This window comes from Rhizopus microsporus (genome assembly GCF_002708625.1).
Source record: "Rhizopus microsporus ATCC 52813 unplaced genomic scaffold scaffold_13, whole genome shotgun sequence".
NCBI classification, from domain to species: domain Eukaryota; kingdom Fungi; phylum Mucoromycota; class Mucoromycetes; order Mucorales; family Rhizopodaceae; genus Rhizopus; species Rhizopus microsporus.
In genome coordinates, this window is record NW_019671928.1 from 355,436 (window position 1) to 374,531 (window position 19,096).

Consider the following 19,096-nt stretch of genomic DNA (forward strand, 5'->3'; position numbering starts at 1 on the left):
TTGCTTCGGTAACATGCTACGCAGCTCACTCAGCCTTCCCTTCAATCAGCATACATTGCCTCTTCCGCTCTTTAGCCGATCACTCGCAGCCAATCTGGCCCGAACGAATCTCCAAGCACATTCGCCAGATCATGACGCATGTGGGCAAACCAGACGATGCTCCGGTTCCCAAGGCCAGGGCCTTAGGCGCTACACTAGCCGCTCAAGCAGGCATCGCAGTGGATGACATAGTGGTACACAGTAACTGGTCTTCCAAGACCATATTCGAACAGTTTTACCGAATTTCTTCAATGACGAACAATAATCTCACGCTGGCTACTTTGGATCAACAACTAAGGTCACAAAGCTCGAAGTGTAATCTGAAATATTTGGTTTATCTTATACTGTAATGAAGAAGCTTTAATACGATTTGCTATCGAAAACACTGTGTCATTTTATCATGTCAATATGTTTTTAAAATCGGTGAAACAAAAAAGGATTATCAAAAGTCGATAAAAAAACGATATGGTATTTTATAATATAATAACTCATTTGGGGCGTGAACCTTTTGATAGTAGACATAATGATTATTCTGTACATCAAATGAATTTATCCTATTGACTTTTCATATTGATACCCAAAAGAGATTATTGTGGCATATGTTCAGAGAATGCTTGCTTTATAGAGGACACTACATGTTTGTTTACGCGGTTGATTGTAGGCATAAGCTGTTTTGCTAATTGTTCTAAACACTTATTTAACTTGGTATTCTCTATTACCGTGATTGATTCCTTGTCACCATACAGATTTAATATCGCCTGTAAAGTTTTGATTCCTTCACCATTTGATTGACATTTTTAATCTGATTTTTTACGAACTGTTTTTCTAAAATCCCAGTGATTTCCTTTTCGGGTATACCATTATCTTCTTCATGAATAATTTTCAAAGCGATCTCACGAAATATTTCAGATAGAGCTTTGAAATCGGATATATCATGTCCATTATCACATTCAGATAATGTAAACACTGAGTATGGTTGTGAAAAATGATTATCAGTAAATGAAGACGCCGCCCTGCACCGACGGTATGTAGAGATATGATCGAACTTTGTCTGCAATTGACGTAATTGAAAGAGATTATCATAATCATTGATTTTGCGGTTTTCAAAAATCATAGAAAGTTTTTTCGCTTTTTCATACGACTTTTTGTAGATATAAAGCTTTGCTTGACTAGATTCTGTGGAATTTGCAATGGTGAAATTTGTAGTACTTGGCCCGACCTCAGGTTGCAAGTTGGTATCGAGTCTGAGACTTGATGTCGAAAGGGAATTGAACGATTTTGTTCCAAACACTAACTTACATCCATGATCATCTGTAATTGTTGTTACCCAAACGTTGTTATATCTATAATTTGGCTGCGGGATCGATGTAGACGGTAATACCCCCATTTTAATCGTAAAGCTTTCGCGATGTATATCAATGGACCTCGTTCTGCCATACACTTCGTTACAGTTGATCAAAAGAGCCTTGTTTCCTTTTATAACCACCATCCCCGCAAGCATCACCGAACATGCATATTTTATATGTGGAAATGTGCTCCAATCCGTGTTTAATAATCTTGATGTAGCTTCATCTAATTCAATAGTCTTCTTTCTTGAATAATTTGGTGTAGGCGCTATTGAGTAGAATATCATGTAAATCGATGTTTATTTCTATTGACCTTTCATCTGTTTCTCTTTTCCTCGGAACAACGGAGATGTGCTTAAAATCATTGTTGCATACTTGTTGAGAGTGACTCTCATGTACCAGTACGTTTATTTCTTCACCTTGATTATTGATAAAACTTAAAGGCTTAACGTTTATTGCATCTACAATTTTAACAATTTGTTCCTGATGGCTTTTCTCAAGCATCAAACCACCACAAGCATTGAGGATAGAAGTATCATAATCACGTTTTGAAAGTATCTTTGGATTTTGGTTGATGTTATCTGATTGAAGAAATAAGGAGGCTTTGCAACTTGATTTAATAACATGAGTTTTGATATTTTCCCTAGTAAAACAGGCTATATGGCAATTTGGACATTTGAGAACATCATCTATTCTTTTGATTACAATTTTCCTGTCTACATCTGGAAACAAAAGAAAAGTTTAATTTTGTATACATGAGTGTAAGTTATTTAACATACCTTCAAATTTATAACTGATAGTGCATTGATTACAATGCCGTTCATATTTATGCTTTCTAATATCATTAAACACTTCTTCGCATTGAATACAAGTGGACATTTTAAATGAAAAAAGAACAACGCAAAAAAAGAAAACGCGACAAATAGGGCCCGACAAAGTAAAAAAAAACCATAACAGGACCCGACAAATAGGACCCGACAAAGCAAAAAAACCATAACAGGACCCGACAAATAGGACCCGACAAAGCAAAAAAAACCATAATAGGATCCGACAAAGCAAAAAAAGCCATAGCAGGACCCGACAAATAGGGCCCGACAAAGTAAAAAAACCATAACAGGACCCGACAAAGCAAAAAAAAAAATTGGTCGTCAACCAACTTGGATTATAATGCAAGAATACATTCGACATTTAAAGTTTTGCAAGTTCTTCGTGAAAATGGACATATTGCTTTGTTTTTACCACCTTATTCGCTCTTTTTATATCCAATTGGAGAGTATTGGGCAAATATTCAAAGCAAAGTACGCAGAACAACCCTCTTGAGGACCGGAATATTTACTGAAGCATCCCAAACATCTACAGTTGAAAACTGTCATAGTTGGATTTGCCACTCACAAAACTTCTTTCCAAAATGTCATAATATGGACAAAATATCTGGTGACCTTAATAAATCGTACAGTTGCCGAAATGGAGACAAAAGATGTGGTACTAAGCTCTCTGAGCCGCGCTTTTTTATTCGAAGTTTTAAATTGATAACAATAAAATCCAAAGTTTCCTATATTCTATATCTTTTTATAGCTTTCTAAGCGTATTGTTCTATTTTTTCTTGACTTGTGGGCGGGTTACTTTCGCTGGTTGAAGAATCTGCGAAACCAAGGGATGGGTCGTACCACATCTTTCGTCTCCATTTCGGCAACTGTACGAAACTCAACCGAAAATACTATATCATCAGAAGTATCATTTAAAAAACGAAAACTGTCTATTTTTATCATTCGGTACTGGCTGTTAAGTGCCAAATCCATCTTGTAAGTAGTGGCCATACACTACTCAATATATTTTAGTGATGTGCAACAATAATACTAAAAAGAAAAAACAAAATTACCTTCCACCAATATGTCAACAACTTCAGATGAGTTGACCCTTTGGAATACCAACTTGCTCAGGGCAAGTTGTATTTCCTTTCCCAATTTCACCAAACTGCTTTCATGCTGACCATTCGAATGATTACCAGGACTTTTGACCTCAACGAAGCAAAGTTCGAAGTTGGTTCCAGTGAATGGATCCACAAACAAAACGAGATCAGGGAATTGGGGTGGGGTACTATATGATAGGCCAACCTAAAAAAAACATTTTAGTCCGGAAAACACTACATGCACCAGTAGTTAGAGTAATTCTACAGGCGCTACCTCTACCCACTACCTATAATGTCCTACAACAAATCTTTTTAATGTGTAGCGTCAAGCTAAACAACACTTTATAAAGTCACCATCTTGGTTAGTTTCTTTCAAGAAAAAGAAGAGATAAAAAAGAAATGCTGTTATTTCTTTATCCTATTTTTATGGTATCAGTTTGATCCATCACATGTGATAATAATAAATTCGTATTTCCCTATTTTCTGGTGCATGTAGTGTTGGTCTTGTTTCTTCTAGTATTATTTTCGTCAATTGCAGATAGTATCAACTCTGCTCCCAATCTTATACTTGCTATTTGCTCGTCAGTTAAACGGTACGAATTTTCTCTATAAGAGCGATACACTATGGGAAATTTTTGGCTGTGAAATTTTGGTTATTTTTTTTACTGGACTATCACTGCGCATTTACTGGACATCCAATATTTCGGGGGAAAATTTCCCATAGTGATAAGCAGCAAGAAAATAGGTTATCTCGGCTGTTAGTTTATCTTGAGACATAGGAGAATGTTCTGTAGTAACAACTCTGTTTTCAGCAGCAGTGTTAACAGCATTAACTTGAACAACCGAGTCTAGTTGCTCAAAGGATACAATGTCTCTTATAAATGAAAGTAAGTTTTAGCATATGTTATTTACAAATACACACATCTTGCAATTTACCTTTAAAAGAAGTTATCCCAGCATTTAAACGATTTGGCAGATACATATGCTTACAAGCAATGTTATTGTACCTGAAATCGCTACAGGTGCAGCTCTTCATTTCGCTTCCTATTAGAGTGATTTCGTGTTGAAGTTCTATATTGCTGAACGACTAAACTATGTAAGCTCCAGGTGTGTCACTTTCTGTAACTATATCAGGAATACACTCCATGTTGATTTGGTCAGCTTTTATTTGCCTCATCCTTCTTCTTTTTTCTTCTGCACCCATCCTACCAACCTTTAGCATCAACCTTTGTATATTTTGGAGATAATTCTCTTCAACATCATTCACTAGTATGAATATCAGTCAATCTACTCTTTTGTTCTGCTTTCTTTTTAAATACATTGTTTTCAGCCGATTGTCCCAGCTTTCAATATAATTGTTGGTCTCCGCATTGGTATAGATAGCAGGCTGATATGCTTTTGCCCAGCGCTTGAAATTGTCATTGTTGAAGCATGAAATGCAAAGATAAGAGATCAGCTGTGTATACGACCAAAAGTCCAGTAGAAACGGTTGCAGCTTTCTGTTAAACTCTGCTGCATTTCTTTCCCATATTAACGACTTCAAACTTGTGATGGCTTTTTTGCGCTCAGTTAAAGCTTGATGAGTATCGTCTGCCTTGATATACCCCTTTATTTTTGCCATCCAGACACGAGCAACGCGAAAAAGGCATCATTGTATTTGAGCTTCGGGATAGACGGTTTGAATAGCATTTAACTCAACGCTAGAGACATCAATTGTTATCTTCTGGGTATCTACATGACCTTGGCTTTTTACAAAAGATAGAGATTCAGTAATAGGTCTTGCAGAATGATTCTTCGTAAAACAAAAAGCAACTAGACAACCTGTGCCTGTAAGAGAATACCTCACTATGATGGTGTATAAAAGGCAACGGTCAATATTTATAGTCTTATGGGTAGCATCTAAGCAGAAGTAAGGCGAATTTAGAATATTCTTCTGCCATGGGGACATAAATCCAAATGTGTAGCTGTTGTTAAAACTATCACCAATGTAGGCATTGTAGCCCTTGGATTTAAGCTAGTCGATCCAAATCTTGATGGACTCATGTCGGTCACTATGACGCTTATATGTGCTCGCTTGTATACGTTTATATTGGTTGTAAACTAGTTCAGAATATATCAGTTGATCACGATGAATAATTACACACATTGATGAAGAAGTGTTCGATTGGTGATCAACAATGATGCGGAAATGATCCTGAACATACTTCATTAATTCACGTTGAACAGACAAGCGTACATCTCAACACATAAATCCTTCTTGAAATTTCTGAAAAATGTATCTTTTTGTTCCCTCTGAAACAGACAAGTATTGGAAGTCTTCCTTGCTGCCAATAGGACTATGGTTGTGATCATTAAAAACTACTTCCTCCGGTTTGGACTTACAGCAAGTAGCTTTTATGGTAGCAGGACAGTCTATCTTTTTGGATGTCTTTTGCACTTTTCTTATTTGTCCTGACTTTCCTCCTAGGTCATGCTTGGGCTTTTCTTTCTCACCAGACCTATGACAGTAATATGCCTTGTACCAGAGATGAGAAACATATTTTTTTCTTTTCTTGATTGGGTTGCCATTGGCATCCAAGCCAGTTACTTTCTGATCTTCACCTTGGTTCTTAGGCTTATAAAGCTTTCCAACGTTGCATTTTACGGCATATGTCTCTGGAAATGTATCAACAACCTCTTGCATTTGCGAAATAGGTACTTTGCGGGATAGTTTTATAAGGGTTGGTACGTAAGATAAAAGACATGTTTATTGCGTTATCAAATGAATACAGTAAAAAAAAAAAAAAAAGTATTTATTATCATTGTGAATTAACTTTCAGGTACATCGATTAGGGTGGCTTTTGATGACTTAAAGCATTGACCCATATATAGAAATTAAAGTCCCCTTAAGTAGCGAGGGTATAAAGGGATGCGTTCAACACAGCCAGTCAAAGGTCTCAAAGTCACATAGTACTGCTTATTTTCAAGAGAACTGAGTGCCTTTGATTCTGAAATTATCCAAAGTTGGTGCTTCCTGCAATAACGCAAACACCACAGATACAGCAAGCTATGCCAAATATGAAGTCCTTCACACTGGCTATTGTGTGCAAACGAAGCAGTTTATAATTAATAAGACACTACTAGTCAAATAGGACTTTTTTCTTTTTGTGACGCAAATTGTGTTGCCATCTGTACTACTTATTAGACACCAAAATGAAAGAAGCGGGGGATTATTACTGTCTCTTTTCTTGATGTCCAAAGTAGTTATCACTAGAGTATTACCTCCTCAAACCCAAGCGCGTTTACTTTCTCAGGGATTTAACATAGTTCAATGGCAACAAGATAACACTATGCCCCGAGAGGAGTTATTGAAGGCAGTGCAAGGTAAAGTATTTTATTAATTTTTATATGCATAAAAACTAATAGAAAGCAACGTATAGGAGCTGAAGCATTACTTTGCTTACTTACAGATAGAATTGACAATGAGTTACTCGATGCTGCAGGTAAACTATTATCTCGATTTCTTTCTTTTCTTTTATTTAAAAAACAAAGGCTCACAGCTTAAGGTGATCGCTACCATGAGTGTTGGATATGATCATATTGATGTAGAAGCAGTTAAAGCTAGGCGTATCCTTATTGGATACACGCCTGACGTATTGACTGATGCCACAGCCGATCTTACCCTCTTACTCATTCTTGGTGCTGCTAGAAGGATTAAGGAAGGTATTCAAGCAGCAGAGCATGGCCAGGTAAAAAGACATCATTCAAGCCCATGTACCACTAACTCCGTATTCAGTGGAGAGAATGGCGTCCGACTTGGTTATGTGGTTCCCAGCTCACAAACAAGACAGTAGGCATTGTCGGTTTGGGCCGTATCGGTGAAGCCGTGGCTCATCGTTTAAAAGCTTTTGGTGTCTCCCGCATCGTTTACACAGGTCGACAAAGAAAGATGGACATAGAAGATAGAACCAAGGCCGAGTTTGTCACATTTGATCACTTACTTGCAGATTCTGATTTTGTTGTCGTTTGCTGTGCATTAACCAAAGAAACGAGACACATGTTCAATTATGAAGCATTCTCAAAAATGAAGAAAACAGCGGTACATTATAGATTAAGTAGTGTGTGAATCTCTTACTGATATCTTTAAAGGTATTTGTCAATTCAGCTCGCGGTGGCATTGTTGATCAAGAGGGTCTTGGTAAGAAGAACAAAATGATACAAAAAGGGCTTATTAATATATATATATATATGTGTGTGTGTATAGTCAAGGCACTAGAAGAGAATCTGATTGGAGCTGTAGGGTTAGATGTTACTGATCCAGAGCCTTTGCCTCCATCCCATAAACTCTATTCATTTCCAAACTGCCTTATCCTTCCTCACATAGGTAAAGAGCATTTAATGCACACGCCCATTGCTTATCCTTTTTATAGGAAGCGCTACTTTGGAAACAAGGGAAAAAATGGCTAGTATGGCACTTGATAACATCTTGTCTGCACTTAATAATCAACCTCTACCTTATTCTGTATAAAATCAGAAAAGGCGGTCAATAAAAACCATTCTTTTTTTTTTTATCCTTATGCTTCTCAAACGATTCTACTCTAGTTCTTCAAAAAGTTGGTTATCTCGTCAAGCTAGAGATCCATATTGTAAAGCAGCTAAAGCCAACCAATACAGGGCCAGAAGTGCCTTTAAGCTTGTTCAGATACAAGAAAAGTACCGTATCATTCGTTCAAATGATATCGTTATCGACTGTGGCGCTGCTCCTGGAGGTTGGACACAAGTGGCAGCTGAAAAAGTATCTAATCAAGGATTGGTCATTGGCATTGATCTATTACCCATGGACCCTATTCCAAATGCCCACATCATTCAAGGCAATTTCCTCAAAGCCTCTACACAGAAAGCTATACAAAAAGCCCTTGACAACCGAAAGGTTAACCTTGTCTGTTCAGATATGGCTCCTAGTTTTTCAGGTAATCATTTGGCAGATCATGCAAGATCCATGGAGCTTTGTGAATCAGCCCTTGCATTTGCTCAAAGTGTCCTAAAACCTGGGGGATCCTTTGTTGCAAAGGTAAAAAGTAAAAATAATATAAACTTTCTCTGTATCAAACATGTTCATTTTTCTCTAGTTCTTGATGGGAGGCACAGAGCATGAATTTCGAAAGAAACTTCAAACACTATTTACCAAAGTGAAAATTGAAAAACCAGATGCTTCAAGGAAACAGTCAACAGAAAGCTTTTATGTTGCACTAGGCTTTAAGCCCCCGAATCAAAGCTGATCCATCCCCTTTTGAAAATACCCCCTATTAGAGATAGTTTGCTCAGACAACAAGAGCATAACCCTTTCTTTAACGGAAATGTAAATATACAAATTATGTGAAAAGTTTTACGATCTCAGTTGAAGAGTGTCTCACATTTAGTATAAATACTCACTCTTAATAAAGTCAATCGACGTATATCTTTTTGTCTGGTTAATTCTAGTCTTTATTCTTTTTAATTGATACTTCGTATTCAACACAGAGCATCTTCTTCGGTATGATTTCCGTCTTCTTCACTATATACACAAGTGTGAGTAAGACAAAGCGTTAGTACAGTACCGCCGACTTTGTGTGATATCTATATATTGGAATTTTTTTATCGTACATACCCTGAGCATTCTATCATCACACGTTTAACTTTGTCCTTGCAACTAAACCCAATGCCATCTAGGAGTTTGCGCTGGCTTTCAGAAAGACAAAGCATCAATTGTTTTATGATTGTATTTATATATATTTTTGTATAGGTGTGAAAAAATCTCCCCATCTAATAGCACTTGAACAGAAATATCATCCTATCGTTTTCTTACCAAATCAAAGACAACAATTTTGTTGAGGCACTGAAATACTTAAAGATAGGAGTGACATATTTAGCAAAAGGAGTACGTCCATTGGGAAGTACGATATAAGATGGTTTACTGCAATTCACATGGTAATCGGACAGTATGTAACGGAGGGTGTACACTATGCGCACGACGAAATCCACGAGAGGGTTAATGATACAAACACTACCTGTGATGTCGATAACAAAACGTTTCAATGTATAGCATCACGTTAAGCTTGTTCAGAAACAAACATCTTTTCATGTTTCTTAATGTAGGGCGGTGTACTTGCTAAATGCAGGCACTATTCACCCTCATTTGAAAACCTGCCCTCTGGACCCTTTGATAGCGATCTATCACTTTCTTGTTGAACAAAGATCATCATTAATTATCTGAATCGTTAACTAAATCAAATACAATGCAATCGTCGCCTTCAGCTATAGTTTTTAACGTTAATTTTCTGATATAGTGTTGTTAAATTCAACGTACTATACCTTCTCTTCCTTCTCCTTCAACCACGTCTTTGTATTCACTTTCTTTTATTTTTTTTTTAGGGTTTAGATATTTTCTTTTGAAGGCTGCCTTCGCAAAATCTCTTCGTAGGGATGAGTATCTGGTAATTTTCTTTGGTCCTTCAGGATACTTGACTTCCGAAGCTTCAGGTAAACAAACGTTGCTTTGTTCCAGAACAGTATGAGAATCCCTTATATCATTAAGTTTGTCATTATCATGCATACTTAAAATGCTTTTGACAGAACTTATGAGCGAATTCATCCCATACGTTCCTTCACATTTTCTGAAGGCTGCTTCTAGAGCAACGACATATTTCATCCACAGCTTTGACACCGAAACATAAATTTCTTTTTATTGAACATGGATTATTATTTCATCAATAATCCGCCATCTTGAAGCAACGTCCTCCATGTCCAAGTACTCTTTGTCCATTGTTGATAAAGTATGACAACAAGGAAGGTTGAACGCTGTTTTAATTTCACACGTGCAGTAAAAGCCTTCTTTTCAAACGATATCTGAAGAGACTGTACAGCAAACATTCCTTTTTTCAGGATGCTATGGTCGCTTTCGGCTCTTTGAGTTGTAGTTCAGCCCATATACTGTAGTTTTGAGATGTAAATAGTTACCTATTTTTCTAAATGAATCTTTCACTCAATTTCATAGTAATTTTTGAATTTGATTGGCTCTTCTTCATTCAAAAGAATATCCCTTATTCTGCGAAGCTTGGCTTGGTCATTGTATTTTTCACGCAGAATTTGAATTCTTCCTTTGTGCTTGAATTAGCCTTAAATAGCGATGCAGTGCAATACTTATCAAGGTTGTTCAAAAAATACTACCGATAGAGGATTTTCTTGTTCAATGGGAATAAACAATACAGCTGATTCATCAAAGCAGTGTACTTGTCGGTGATGAATATAGTTTCTTTCGGTACCCCTCCAAATACGTTGTCTAGCGTCTTCAAGAACCGGAAATAAGTCTCTCCTCTTTCGTTTGCTACCCAAGCAAACGCAACTGGGAGAGTTTTCAAGCTTAGTCCACCTAGGCTGCTTACACCATATACACAGGTTAATGGCATCTTAAAGTTATTTATGCCATAGGTTGCATTAATGATAATGGCTGGTAAGCCACTATTCTAAGCGTGGATTATAATTATTGAGGATGTGATTGACTAACGGTTCCTGAATTCATAAAGAAAACTTTTAATTCGTTCCTGACACTGATCTTATTGTTCATTTCATAATCTGGGTTATGTTACTGCTTTTACCGTGAGAAGGATCATCTTTTAAAGAAGTATATCCTTTTATATAAAGAAGTAGTGATTCATATTTAAAAGAGAGATTCTATTTAATTTGACTTATCACTAAAAGTGTGTACACGTAATCTTATAATGTATGAATTCAGTCTATTCATACTGATTACAATCGTTTATCTCAATGTCTGCTTAGGACTGACATTGTTCTACGACAATAAAAGGCACTTTAACATACAAAATGTATTAGAAAGTAAGAGTCTTTAAATAAAAAGAATATAAGGGTGAGTGAGTTATACTGAGAACTGAACTAACTGATAACTAACTGATTCATTTATTTAAAAGAGTATTGACTGTATTGTTACTGGGTGTTAGTAGTAAGGTTAAAAATAAGTTTTATAAGTAGAATTTGGTATTGTAGTGACCCCAGATCTTAATATAAGATCAATATAGAGCAATATAATGCTAAGTCCTGTGAGGTAAAGTGAAAAATAAAATAAAAAGGTTATTAAGCAATTGTTGCTTCAGATATAAGATAAAATAGAAGTTATTTTGATCTGAAGAAAAGATGATTCTTAGATGATTCTTCGATATTGTTTATTTCATGAATAATTTGGGGATATTTATACTGTTTAAATATGCAATATAATAAATGATAAATGATATATGGTTTATGATAAATCATAAATCATTAAAACTTGCATTGGACATGCAGAGTATAAGATACCAAAAAGGGTATCAACAGTATTATTGTGTAACATTACACAATAATAGCATAAAAGGCAAAAATAAACGCTCCTACGTGGGCTCGAACCACGAACCTCCTGATTAACAGTCAGACGCGCTAGCCAATTGCGCCATAAGAGCTTGTTATTTTTCGGTTAACTACAAAAATTTATCAAATTATTTTTTTCACGTGATGCTCATGTGACGTGGACTTATGTTTTACCTCCATTTTTAGCTTTGTGATTGGGTACTATTTAAAATATATTTGATTTTGTCTTTTTTACGGTTCTAATTTCCTTTCAATTATTTATAATGGGAGACACGTTTTAATCCAAACAACTGGAGCTGGCGAAACAATTTTTATTATAATTATGCTAAAGCACTTCGTGAAGATCTAAAGAAGGGAGCTATCACAGATAGCTCTACAACAACAGGGAACGACTTGTTAAAATGCAATTTTTGTTGCATTCATCTACGGGCATGCCGTTTGCAATGAATGAGATCTCATTAATTGCCTTTTTAACCGTCAACTATAAAGTTTATAAGCACTGCATTCAACCATTCTTATAATTTTTTGAGATATTAATTACAACGAACTCTGTTATTGCTTTTACCAAGTTTTAAAATAGAATATGTTTATACATGAAAAAATAAAAGTATGCATGTACTACAAATATGTATCGGATGATGCAAAAGTTAATACGATATAATGTTTGAACAATTTGTCTTTATAAATCATATGAAGAGTAATGCTATCATTTCTATTTGTTCATGGTCTTATTGAATCTTTTTTATGCTTTTAAAGTAGGAAAGAGTCTATAATAAAAAAGAACTATGGTGTAATGCAGCGTCTATATGCCCTGCTTTAGTGTTCCTTAAAACTTGGCGAGGGCCCTGACTGTTGTTTGTGTTTCGAAAAATTTTAAACACAAAGATCTACCATCTTTTTCTTTTTTCTTTCTTTCTTTTCTAGCACATATGAAACGCGTGATATATTCAATATTATTCATTTTATTACTTTCTGTTATCATAGTCAAGGTAGTAGCTGGCAGTGTGCATATGAGTGTAATAGGCTAATGTTATGATTTAGGCTGAAACAGGATCTGATGTCGTGAGTCTGGTTCAAGATGAGGACACGAATGAAATAGCTGACATTGACATGACAAATAAACATGAAACGACGACAGAAAATATAAAAGAGTTGATTATACACGATAAACAGCTAGCATCAAGTTACCTCGAATACCTCAAATACCAGGTCTACAAAGTTAAAATGGAAATGCTAAGCCATGATAACGCAAGGGCATATTCACCTTCTTCCATGTATGATATCGCCTTTAGTTTAGGCCATTATTTCCCTGAATGGACATTCCCTCCTTCGTTATGGAAAGAAGATCGGGTGACACGCAGAAGAAAGATAGCAAAGTTTTTCTCAACTTCCAAGTTTGGCGATCGATTATATGCTCTACGTATACGTAACAAGGCTCTTGAATGGGCAAGCAATGCAAGCAAGAGCTTCAAGAATGATTATGCAGATGAGATGATAAATGATGTAGACACGTTATTTGATTCACTACATCAATTTACGAATCTAGTGTTTGAATCTGTTCACTCGTCTAAAGCTAAGCCTATTATTCCTGAAATATTTAAGACAAACAACATCATTGATTCGTTTGCTAAAAAGAACAATGCGACATTCAACGAGATGATGAAGAGGATAAATGAAGAGTTTGATACACTTGTCAATCCCTCAGGAGAATTGCGTGTTAGCTTTGAAAGTATTCGATATGATATTATGAAGGAAATGAAGGAAATCAGAAATGATTTATACAAAAAGATGCATGGTACTTTAGTGCAGAGCTTTAGCGATATCCTCAACTGTTATTACGATGTTATGGGGCAAAGTGTAGATATAAAGATCACTCAACGGTTACGTACTTGTTTCAATTCTATATTGAAGAAAAAGTCATCCATTGACAAAGATATCTTAACATACAAGAAACGTCTTGTTTCTCTTTGGAAACAGACTATAAATGAGCTATCCCAGAGCCCATGGCAAGCTGACTATTGGATAGATGCATTTGCAGAAGTACAAGAAGCAGCGACTCAATTGGGAAAGAGTATTTACAAAAGTGTAAAGTCAAATTATAGAGACTCTGGGTTCCGATTTAATAACAACAGAAGAATTGTCATTCAGTCTCCCATTGATGTGAATTATTGGTAAAGAAAAGGAGGCATATTACACATCTACATAACAGGACTAAAATAAACGCTTTTCTTTTTTTTCTCTTTTTATGTCGCAAAGCTACTTGGACCCATTTCTATTGAGAAAAGGGTTTATTTTGGCTTGTGTTTTGATTCTGCTGAAGATACGAACACGGTGATGTTTTACAGGTTGGTGATCATAGTAAGTAGTGTTTGGTAGTGATAAGAAGGGAAAAGATTGCAAATGAACAAACTATGAAAGTAATTGTATGATGAACAAAAGCAAATATTTATATTGTCAATAAAATATGACTCGACTGTAAAATGAATTACATTAAAGTTTCGTTGATAAAATGCCAATATAGAACAATTCTTAGTCCCTGAAAATCCAAAGGTTAGCGTTAACATTGGGACAAAAAAAGTACTGACTCTAGAACTTTAAGGAATTAGATCCAAATTGAAAAATATTACAAACAAGAAAGGGATTATTCTCATAGTCTCAATCAATCAAAAGGAGCGATCGGCAAGAGCGTGTGCTAAATTGGGCAGTTGATTCAGACGTAATAAACAGCCAATGATGTTGATACTTTTGATATAGATCGTGAAGGTGATCACAGAGTTACTCTTCAGGAGTATTATCACGTGTGGCTCAAGGTCAGTATAAAATTCATAGACAACAAGAATTTACCAATGCTGTTTAGACAAAGACTATAAAGGAGCATGACAGGGTTTAAACCAAGAATAAATCCCTTGCTCACATGTAAATAATGAATTCATTATGTCAAGGTCCAAATCATATACAACAAACAAGCAAACTGTTAAAGGCCTTTTTTTTCTACTGTCAATTTAACATATGATATAGAAAAATACACAAGACATAAATACACAAGACATTAAAGTATGATGCATGAAAGACGTAATGGTTGTGACAAATCATTATTTCTGGTGTAGCAACAACAGAAACATTGAATACAGTAATGAATACTAATGTCATTTATTGACAATCAAAAGGTCTTTGTAAGAGAAAAAACAGCTGTTGCTTTTGATGACTCCTTCTTTTACTACATCCTTAATAGGAAAGATGGTTACGCCCACAAAAGGAATAATAAGTCAAGAAATGATACTTTATAGTCAGGCCTGCCTATAAAATATAAACAATATGCTCGTAAATTATACATGAGTTATATATAAAGACTATAATATGAAACCGTGGCATTATGATTTACATGAAGACTGTATAAAATAGGTTAGGGAAATAACTGATTTCTTAAAGTTTCCTAAAACAGGAGCAAGCACGATTTCCCGATTCTTTTTTCTTCTTCTTTCCCTTTTTTTCTAACTCTCTTCCCTTTCTTTCAGTAAACAAGTTTAAAACAAATATTGGTAAACAAGTTTGCTTCTTTAAAGAAATTGAGTTCTAAATAACTATTTCTTTAGTTTTTTTTATTTTATTCCCTCTCTCTCTCTTTTTGATATTTCTTTCACACAATTGGGTCAATGACAGACAGCAAGTCAAGAAATGAAATCATAGACTCTGACGACACTAGTTCAGATTATACCCCAAACCCTAGGCCGAGTCGTAGAAAAATAACCATGTCCACTCGAAGAAACTCTCGTATGTTATATTTAGAAAAATACGGACTTGACCAACCTGGTTGGTACAGTTCAGACAATCTTCATGACTTTGATAATGACTCTACTGACGAAGATAATAACGAAGAACTTGAAGAACAAAGAAAAAAAATTGAAGAATATAGAGCACAGCCTATCCAACCATGCATAGACCCTTTTGCACCCAACACACAACCTATAGGCGATGTCCCCCTTAAACGTCCTGTGTCAATAAGGAACTACATGCAGAACACAACAAATCAAAAAAGACCCGCTCGATTTGTCAAGCCTATCAATTCAGCTTCATCTATAGGCAAAGTCGCTTTACCGCCTACTGAGTTTATCCATGTACATAAGTTATTAGAAGCATATGAAAAGAAAGTTTACATCGAAGGTTATCTTCAAAAGAAGAACGACCTCAAATCCAATGGAACTTCATGTAACGCAAACAAATGGACTGTTTGGTATGTGGAGCTTTGCGGTCCTGTTCTCAGTCTTTGGGAAGCCTCAGATACCTCGCCTAGTCAGGATATATTTCCTCAATACATCAACATCACCGATTCTACTGTACATATCGAACCCACCATATCACCCAATGCATTCTCATTAAATTCGGCTGGTGCCAATCGCTATATCCTACAGGCTCCTGATTCAGAAGCTCTCCGTCGCTGGGTCTTGGCTATACGTCTCTCTTGCTTTGAATGCTCACGTATTCAGGAAATCTATACTAGGGCTTTCATTTGTCGACCCCAATACACTAAATTTCTTACCATCAACAAAAAATCGCATGTCACTGCTACCGGTTTTCTTCACGTTCGTTTCCCAAATGCGACAGGCTGGAAACAGTACTGGGTGGTGGTCACTAATCAAAAAAGGCAAAAAGGCTTATTCAGTAAAAAAGCAACACCATCCACCGGTCGCATCATGTTTTACGAGTCCAAAAAGGCAAAGTATCCTGTGATGACACTTCAACAGGTGGTACAGGCATACACTGTTTATCCAGAATCACCAAAACTGATAAGCATGGCAACGCTTTTTAAAATCGAAGGATCTTTATATCAAACTTATTCTGGAAAGGATCTAAAATTGGTCAATGCATCTTCAAGCGCCTTATTGATGACATCCACGACTGCAGAGTTGGTCGAATGGCTTATTCACGTCTTTGATTGCTTTCAGCTGTATGGACGTCCCCAATCATTCTTGAATGACCCTTTTAACCCAAAGGCACTTGATTTTGGAGAAATGACGACGAGTCGACTGAACGCTAACCTGTTTCTGGAACCTGAGGAAGTCAGCCATGTTAGTATAGAAAGTCATTTGCTTGAGACCAAGACAGAATTTGCAGCAGTATTAGCTCAAAAATTAAAAAACAGACCAACTCCCTTAACAACAGTAACTGAAACATTTGCTGTAAGTGCTGCAGATCATGATAGACATCCGAAACCCGTGACTACGAGGAAAAGTCAATCCAGGGCACTGGTAAATGCTAGTGATATCAGTGATGAGGATGGGAAAAGTGATAGTGAAACAGATAGTGATGATAGCTCTGTATACAAACTAGGAGCAAAAACGGTGAAGCAAAATATGAAGCCATCAGCTGAATTACCGCCATCTACTTCAAACACAACATCAAAATCAAGCTCTGAAATATCTGAAATATCATCATCAAATACTATCGCAGGTGCCATTGCTGCAGATGTGCTCTTACCCGCTGTCAATAAATTGTCTATGGGAGATGATTTTGCTAATAGTGTTCTTTCTAATCCTCAATTTAACAGCCAATCACCCATGAACCATCAACAACAACAACAGCAGCAGCAGCAACAAGAAGAACAAAAGCAATCAGTGCGACCAAAAAGTTATGCACCAAAAACCGAAGTAAAGCCATACCAAAGAAGCTTCAAAGGAACATCGGATTCTGATAGCTCTGTGGCGACAGAAGATATTCAAAGGAAGAAAGTGCTTGCAGAGAGAAAACAGAGAAAGCACAGTAATGCTTCTTCAAGGCTTTCAGCCATTCCTTCTCGAACGCCATTTGTATCGCCACTGTGGCAAATGAATCACTCAACCGCTTCCTTTTCTCAAAGTAGCAACTTGGAGACTTCATCCGTTGACCCTCGTATGATGCTGAACACCAGTTCTCCATTCTTTCATAGCACAGATGTGCTACCGCAGCACCATCCTCAACAATATCAGCGACCAGAACGAATCCGATATGCATCAAGTGTGTCAGGATACAGCCAAAAAGGATGTCTATCCAGAATTGATGATGATGATGATGCACCTATTGCAGACACATATTCTACCAGAAGCAGCGTAGTCAACCAAACCAGCAGTCGGGCAAAAGCTAGATCAGAACAAGGCTTTATAGATCCTAGTCAGTCTCCATTCCCCATGATGAGCAACGGCTTATCACCGACTGGACTTGTACACACGATTGACGAAAGAAAAAAGCAAGAGCCCATGACGGATGATCAAAAGATGATGTGGAACCGTATGGTGCAGCAACAACAATGGATGATGCAACAGGTAATGCTACAAAAATGTCCTAATACTTGTTTTCTCTAAGTCTTTTTTTCATAGTATATGGGCCAGTATAATATGATGCCAATGATGATGCCAATGATGGACCCAAGGTTCATGCCACAGCCTTTCATGATGATGGATCCTCGATTTATGCCAGGATCTCCCATGATGATGCCACCGATGTCACCTAGCATGATGTCTCCTTCACCAACATTGAGCACGACTAGTAGCACTCGTCCACGTGGTAACAGTCAGTATTCATCAAAAGAGACAGATTCTCATAGGCGATATGAAAAGAGAAACATGTCATCTGCAGGTTCAGTTACTGAAAGCGTCTATACTACTAAATCCTGGCAGAGACGTAGTAGAAATTAATCTTTACATCTTTACTTTATATTCTTTAATCCTTCCCCCTTTTTTCTTTCTTTCTTTTTGTACATACATGAATTGTCACCCTTTATTATTGCATTGACACACACACATACATACATACAGTCTTGGCTGAATTAAACTACAATGTTAAGTCAGTTTTACTATAGGATGACTATGTCTTTACTTTGTAAATTTGTTAATACATTACATCCATCTTTTGTAATGTATTTAAAATAGCTTGATTGAGCTTCTTTTTAACCGTAGTGAAGCTTGAAATTGAGTCAATGTGCCATTTGGTTACCTCTTTTCGATAATATAAAAAAGGAAATTCAGATACAAAAGGAAGTTAGTTTTCAGACATGCTAAATGACCAAAGTGATGTTTTTTAACTGTAGAAACCATTAAGTCCTCGCCGAAGCGAGAGACAACCACGTTCTATGTGGTGTGTTGACTATTTAGTCGTGTAAAAATGGCTGGTCGCTCCATACCAGCCCAGACCTGTGTTGCAGTGAACATCATGTTTTTCGAAGCAAGGACATCTCTATTCCAGAGTATATTACAATTGTTGCAAATCATTACATTAAAGAAAAATTTATCCTCAGCTCTATGGTTTCGGAGCTTCATTTCTTTACAACTAGGACAGACCTTTTTTGTTTAAACATGATATTTTATTGATGATCCAAATGAGCGCAAAAATAAAATAATAAAATAAACGTCCGCCCGGACCCGTTCAATCCGTTTGGAAGTGAATGGTAGCGAAAAAA

At 36.4% G+C, this 19,096-nt stretch overlaps 7 protein-coding genes and 1 non-coding gene across 8 annotated transcripts; 4 read left to right on the forward strand and 4 right to left on the reverse strand.

Annotated features, from left to right (window-relative positions):
• Positions 1 to 500: 500 nt before the first annotated feature.
• Positions 501 to 2,133, reverse strand: RHIMIDRAFT_32401 (uncharacterized protein). Its single transcript, XM_023615101.1, has one exon. It carries the CDS (start codon positions 1,670 to 1,672, stop codon positions 788 to 790), a length of 885 nt encoding a protein of 294 aa, XP_023464342.1. The 5' UTR covers positions 1,673 to 2,133; the 3' UTR covers positions 501 to 787.
• A 3,060-nt stretch (positions 2,134 to 5,193) lies between these two features.
• On the reverse strand, positions 5,194 to 6,054 carry RHIMIDRAFT_259387 (uncharacterized protein). The gene has a single exon (XM_023611403.1). It carries the CDS (start codon positions 5,975 to 5,977, stop codon positions 5,534 to 5,536), a length of 444 nt encoding a protein of 147 aa, XP_023464343.1. The 5' UTR covers positions 5,978 to 6,054; the 3' UTR covers positions 5,194 to 5,533.
• Positions 6,055 to 6,524: 470 nt separating this feature from the next.
• RHIMIDRAFT_239459 (glyoxylate reductase) lies at positions 6,525 to 7,801 on the forward strand (the record flags this gene model as incomplete). Its single annotated transcript, XM_023609178.1, has 7 exons — positions 6,525 to 6,657; positions 6,714 to 6,776; positions 6,826 to 7,022; positions 7,070 to 7,372; positions 7,423 to 7,471; positions 7,538 to 7,657; positions 7,704 to 7,801. The coding sequence occupies 7 exons, from the start codon at positions 6,525 to 6,527 to the stop codon at positions 7,799 to 7,801; spliced, it is 963 nt and encodes a 320-aa protein (XP_023464344.1).
• RHIMIDRAFT_259398 (23S rRNA methyltransferase J) lies at positions 7,513 to 8,674 on the forward strand. Its single transcript, XM_023611404.1, has 3 exons — positions 7,513 to 7,657; positions 7,704 to 8,344; positions 8,403 to 8,674. Exons 2-3 carry the CDS (start codon positions 7,850 to 7,852, stop codon positions 8,550 to 8,552), a joined length of 645 nt encoding a protein of 214 aa, XP_023464345.1. The 5' UTR covers positions 7,513 to 7,657; positions 7,704 to 7,849; the 3' UTR covers positions 8,553 to 8,674.
• An 840-nt stretch (positions 8,675 to 9,514) lies between these two features.
• Positions 9,515 to 9,865, reverse strand: RHIMIDRAFT_239461 (uncharacterized protein; the record flags this gene model as incomplete). The annotated part of the gene is made up of 2 exons (XM_023609179.1): positions 9,515 to 9,567; positions 9,625 to 9,865. The coding sequence occupies 2 exons, from the start codon at positions 9,863 to 9,865 to the stop codon at positions 9,515 to 9,517; spliced, it is 294 nt and encodes a 97-aa protein (XP_023464346.1).
• A 1,820-nt stretch (positions 9,866 to 11,685) lies between these two features.
• Positions 11,686 to 11,759, reverse strand: RHIMIDRAFT_t48. The gene has a single exon. It is a non-coding gene; the product is annotated as a tRNA-Asn (tRNA).
• An 832-nt stretch (positions 11,760 to 12,591) lies between these two features.
• RHIMIDRAFT_259401 (uncharacterized protein) lies at positions 12,592 to 14,380 on the forward strand. Its single transcript, XM_023611405.1, has 3 exons — positions 12,592 to 12,656; positions 12,709 to 13,838; positions 13,924 to 14,380. Exons 1-3 carry the CDS (start codon positions 12,597 to 12,599, stop codon positions 14,000 to 14,002), a joined length of 1,269 nt encoding a protein of 422 aa, XP_023464347.1. The 5' UTR covers positions 12,592 to 12,596; the 3' UTR covers positions 14,003 to 14,380.
• A 640-nt stretch (positions 14,381 to 15,020) lies between these two features.
• On the forward strand, positions 15,021 to 17,017 carry RHIMIDRAFT_259402 (PH-domain-containing protein). The gene is made up of 3 exons (XM_023611406.1): positions 15,021 to 15,206; positions 15,261 to 16,913; positions 16,996 to 17,017. The coding sequence occupies exons 2-3, from the start codon at positions 15,321 to 15,323 to the stop codon at positions 17,008 to 17,010; spliced, it is 1,608 nt and encodes a 535-aa protein (XP_023464348.1). The 5' UTR covers positions 15,021 to 15,206; positions 15,261 to 15,320; the 3' UTR covers positions 17,011 to 17,017.
• Positions 17,018 to 19,096: the final 2,079 nt, after the last annotated feature.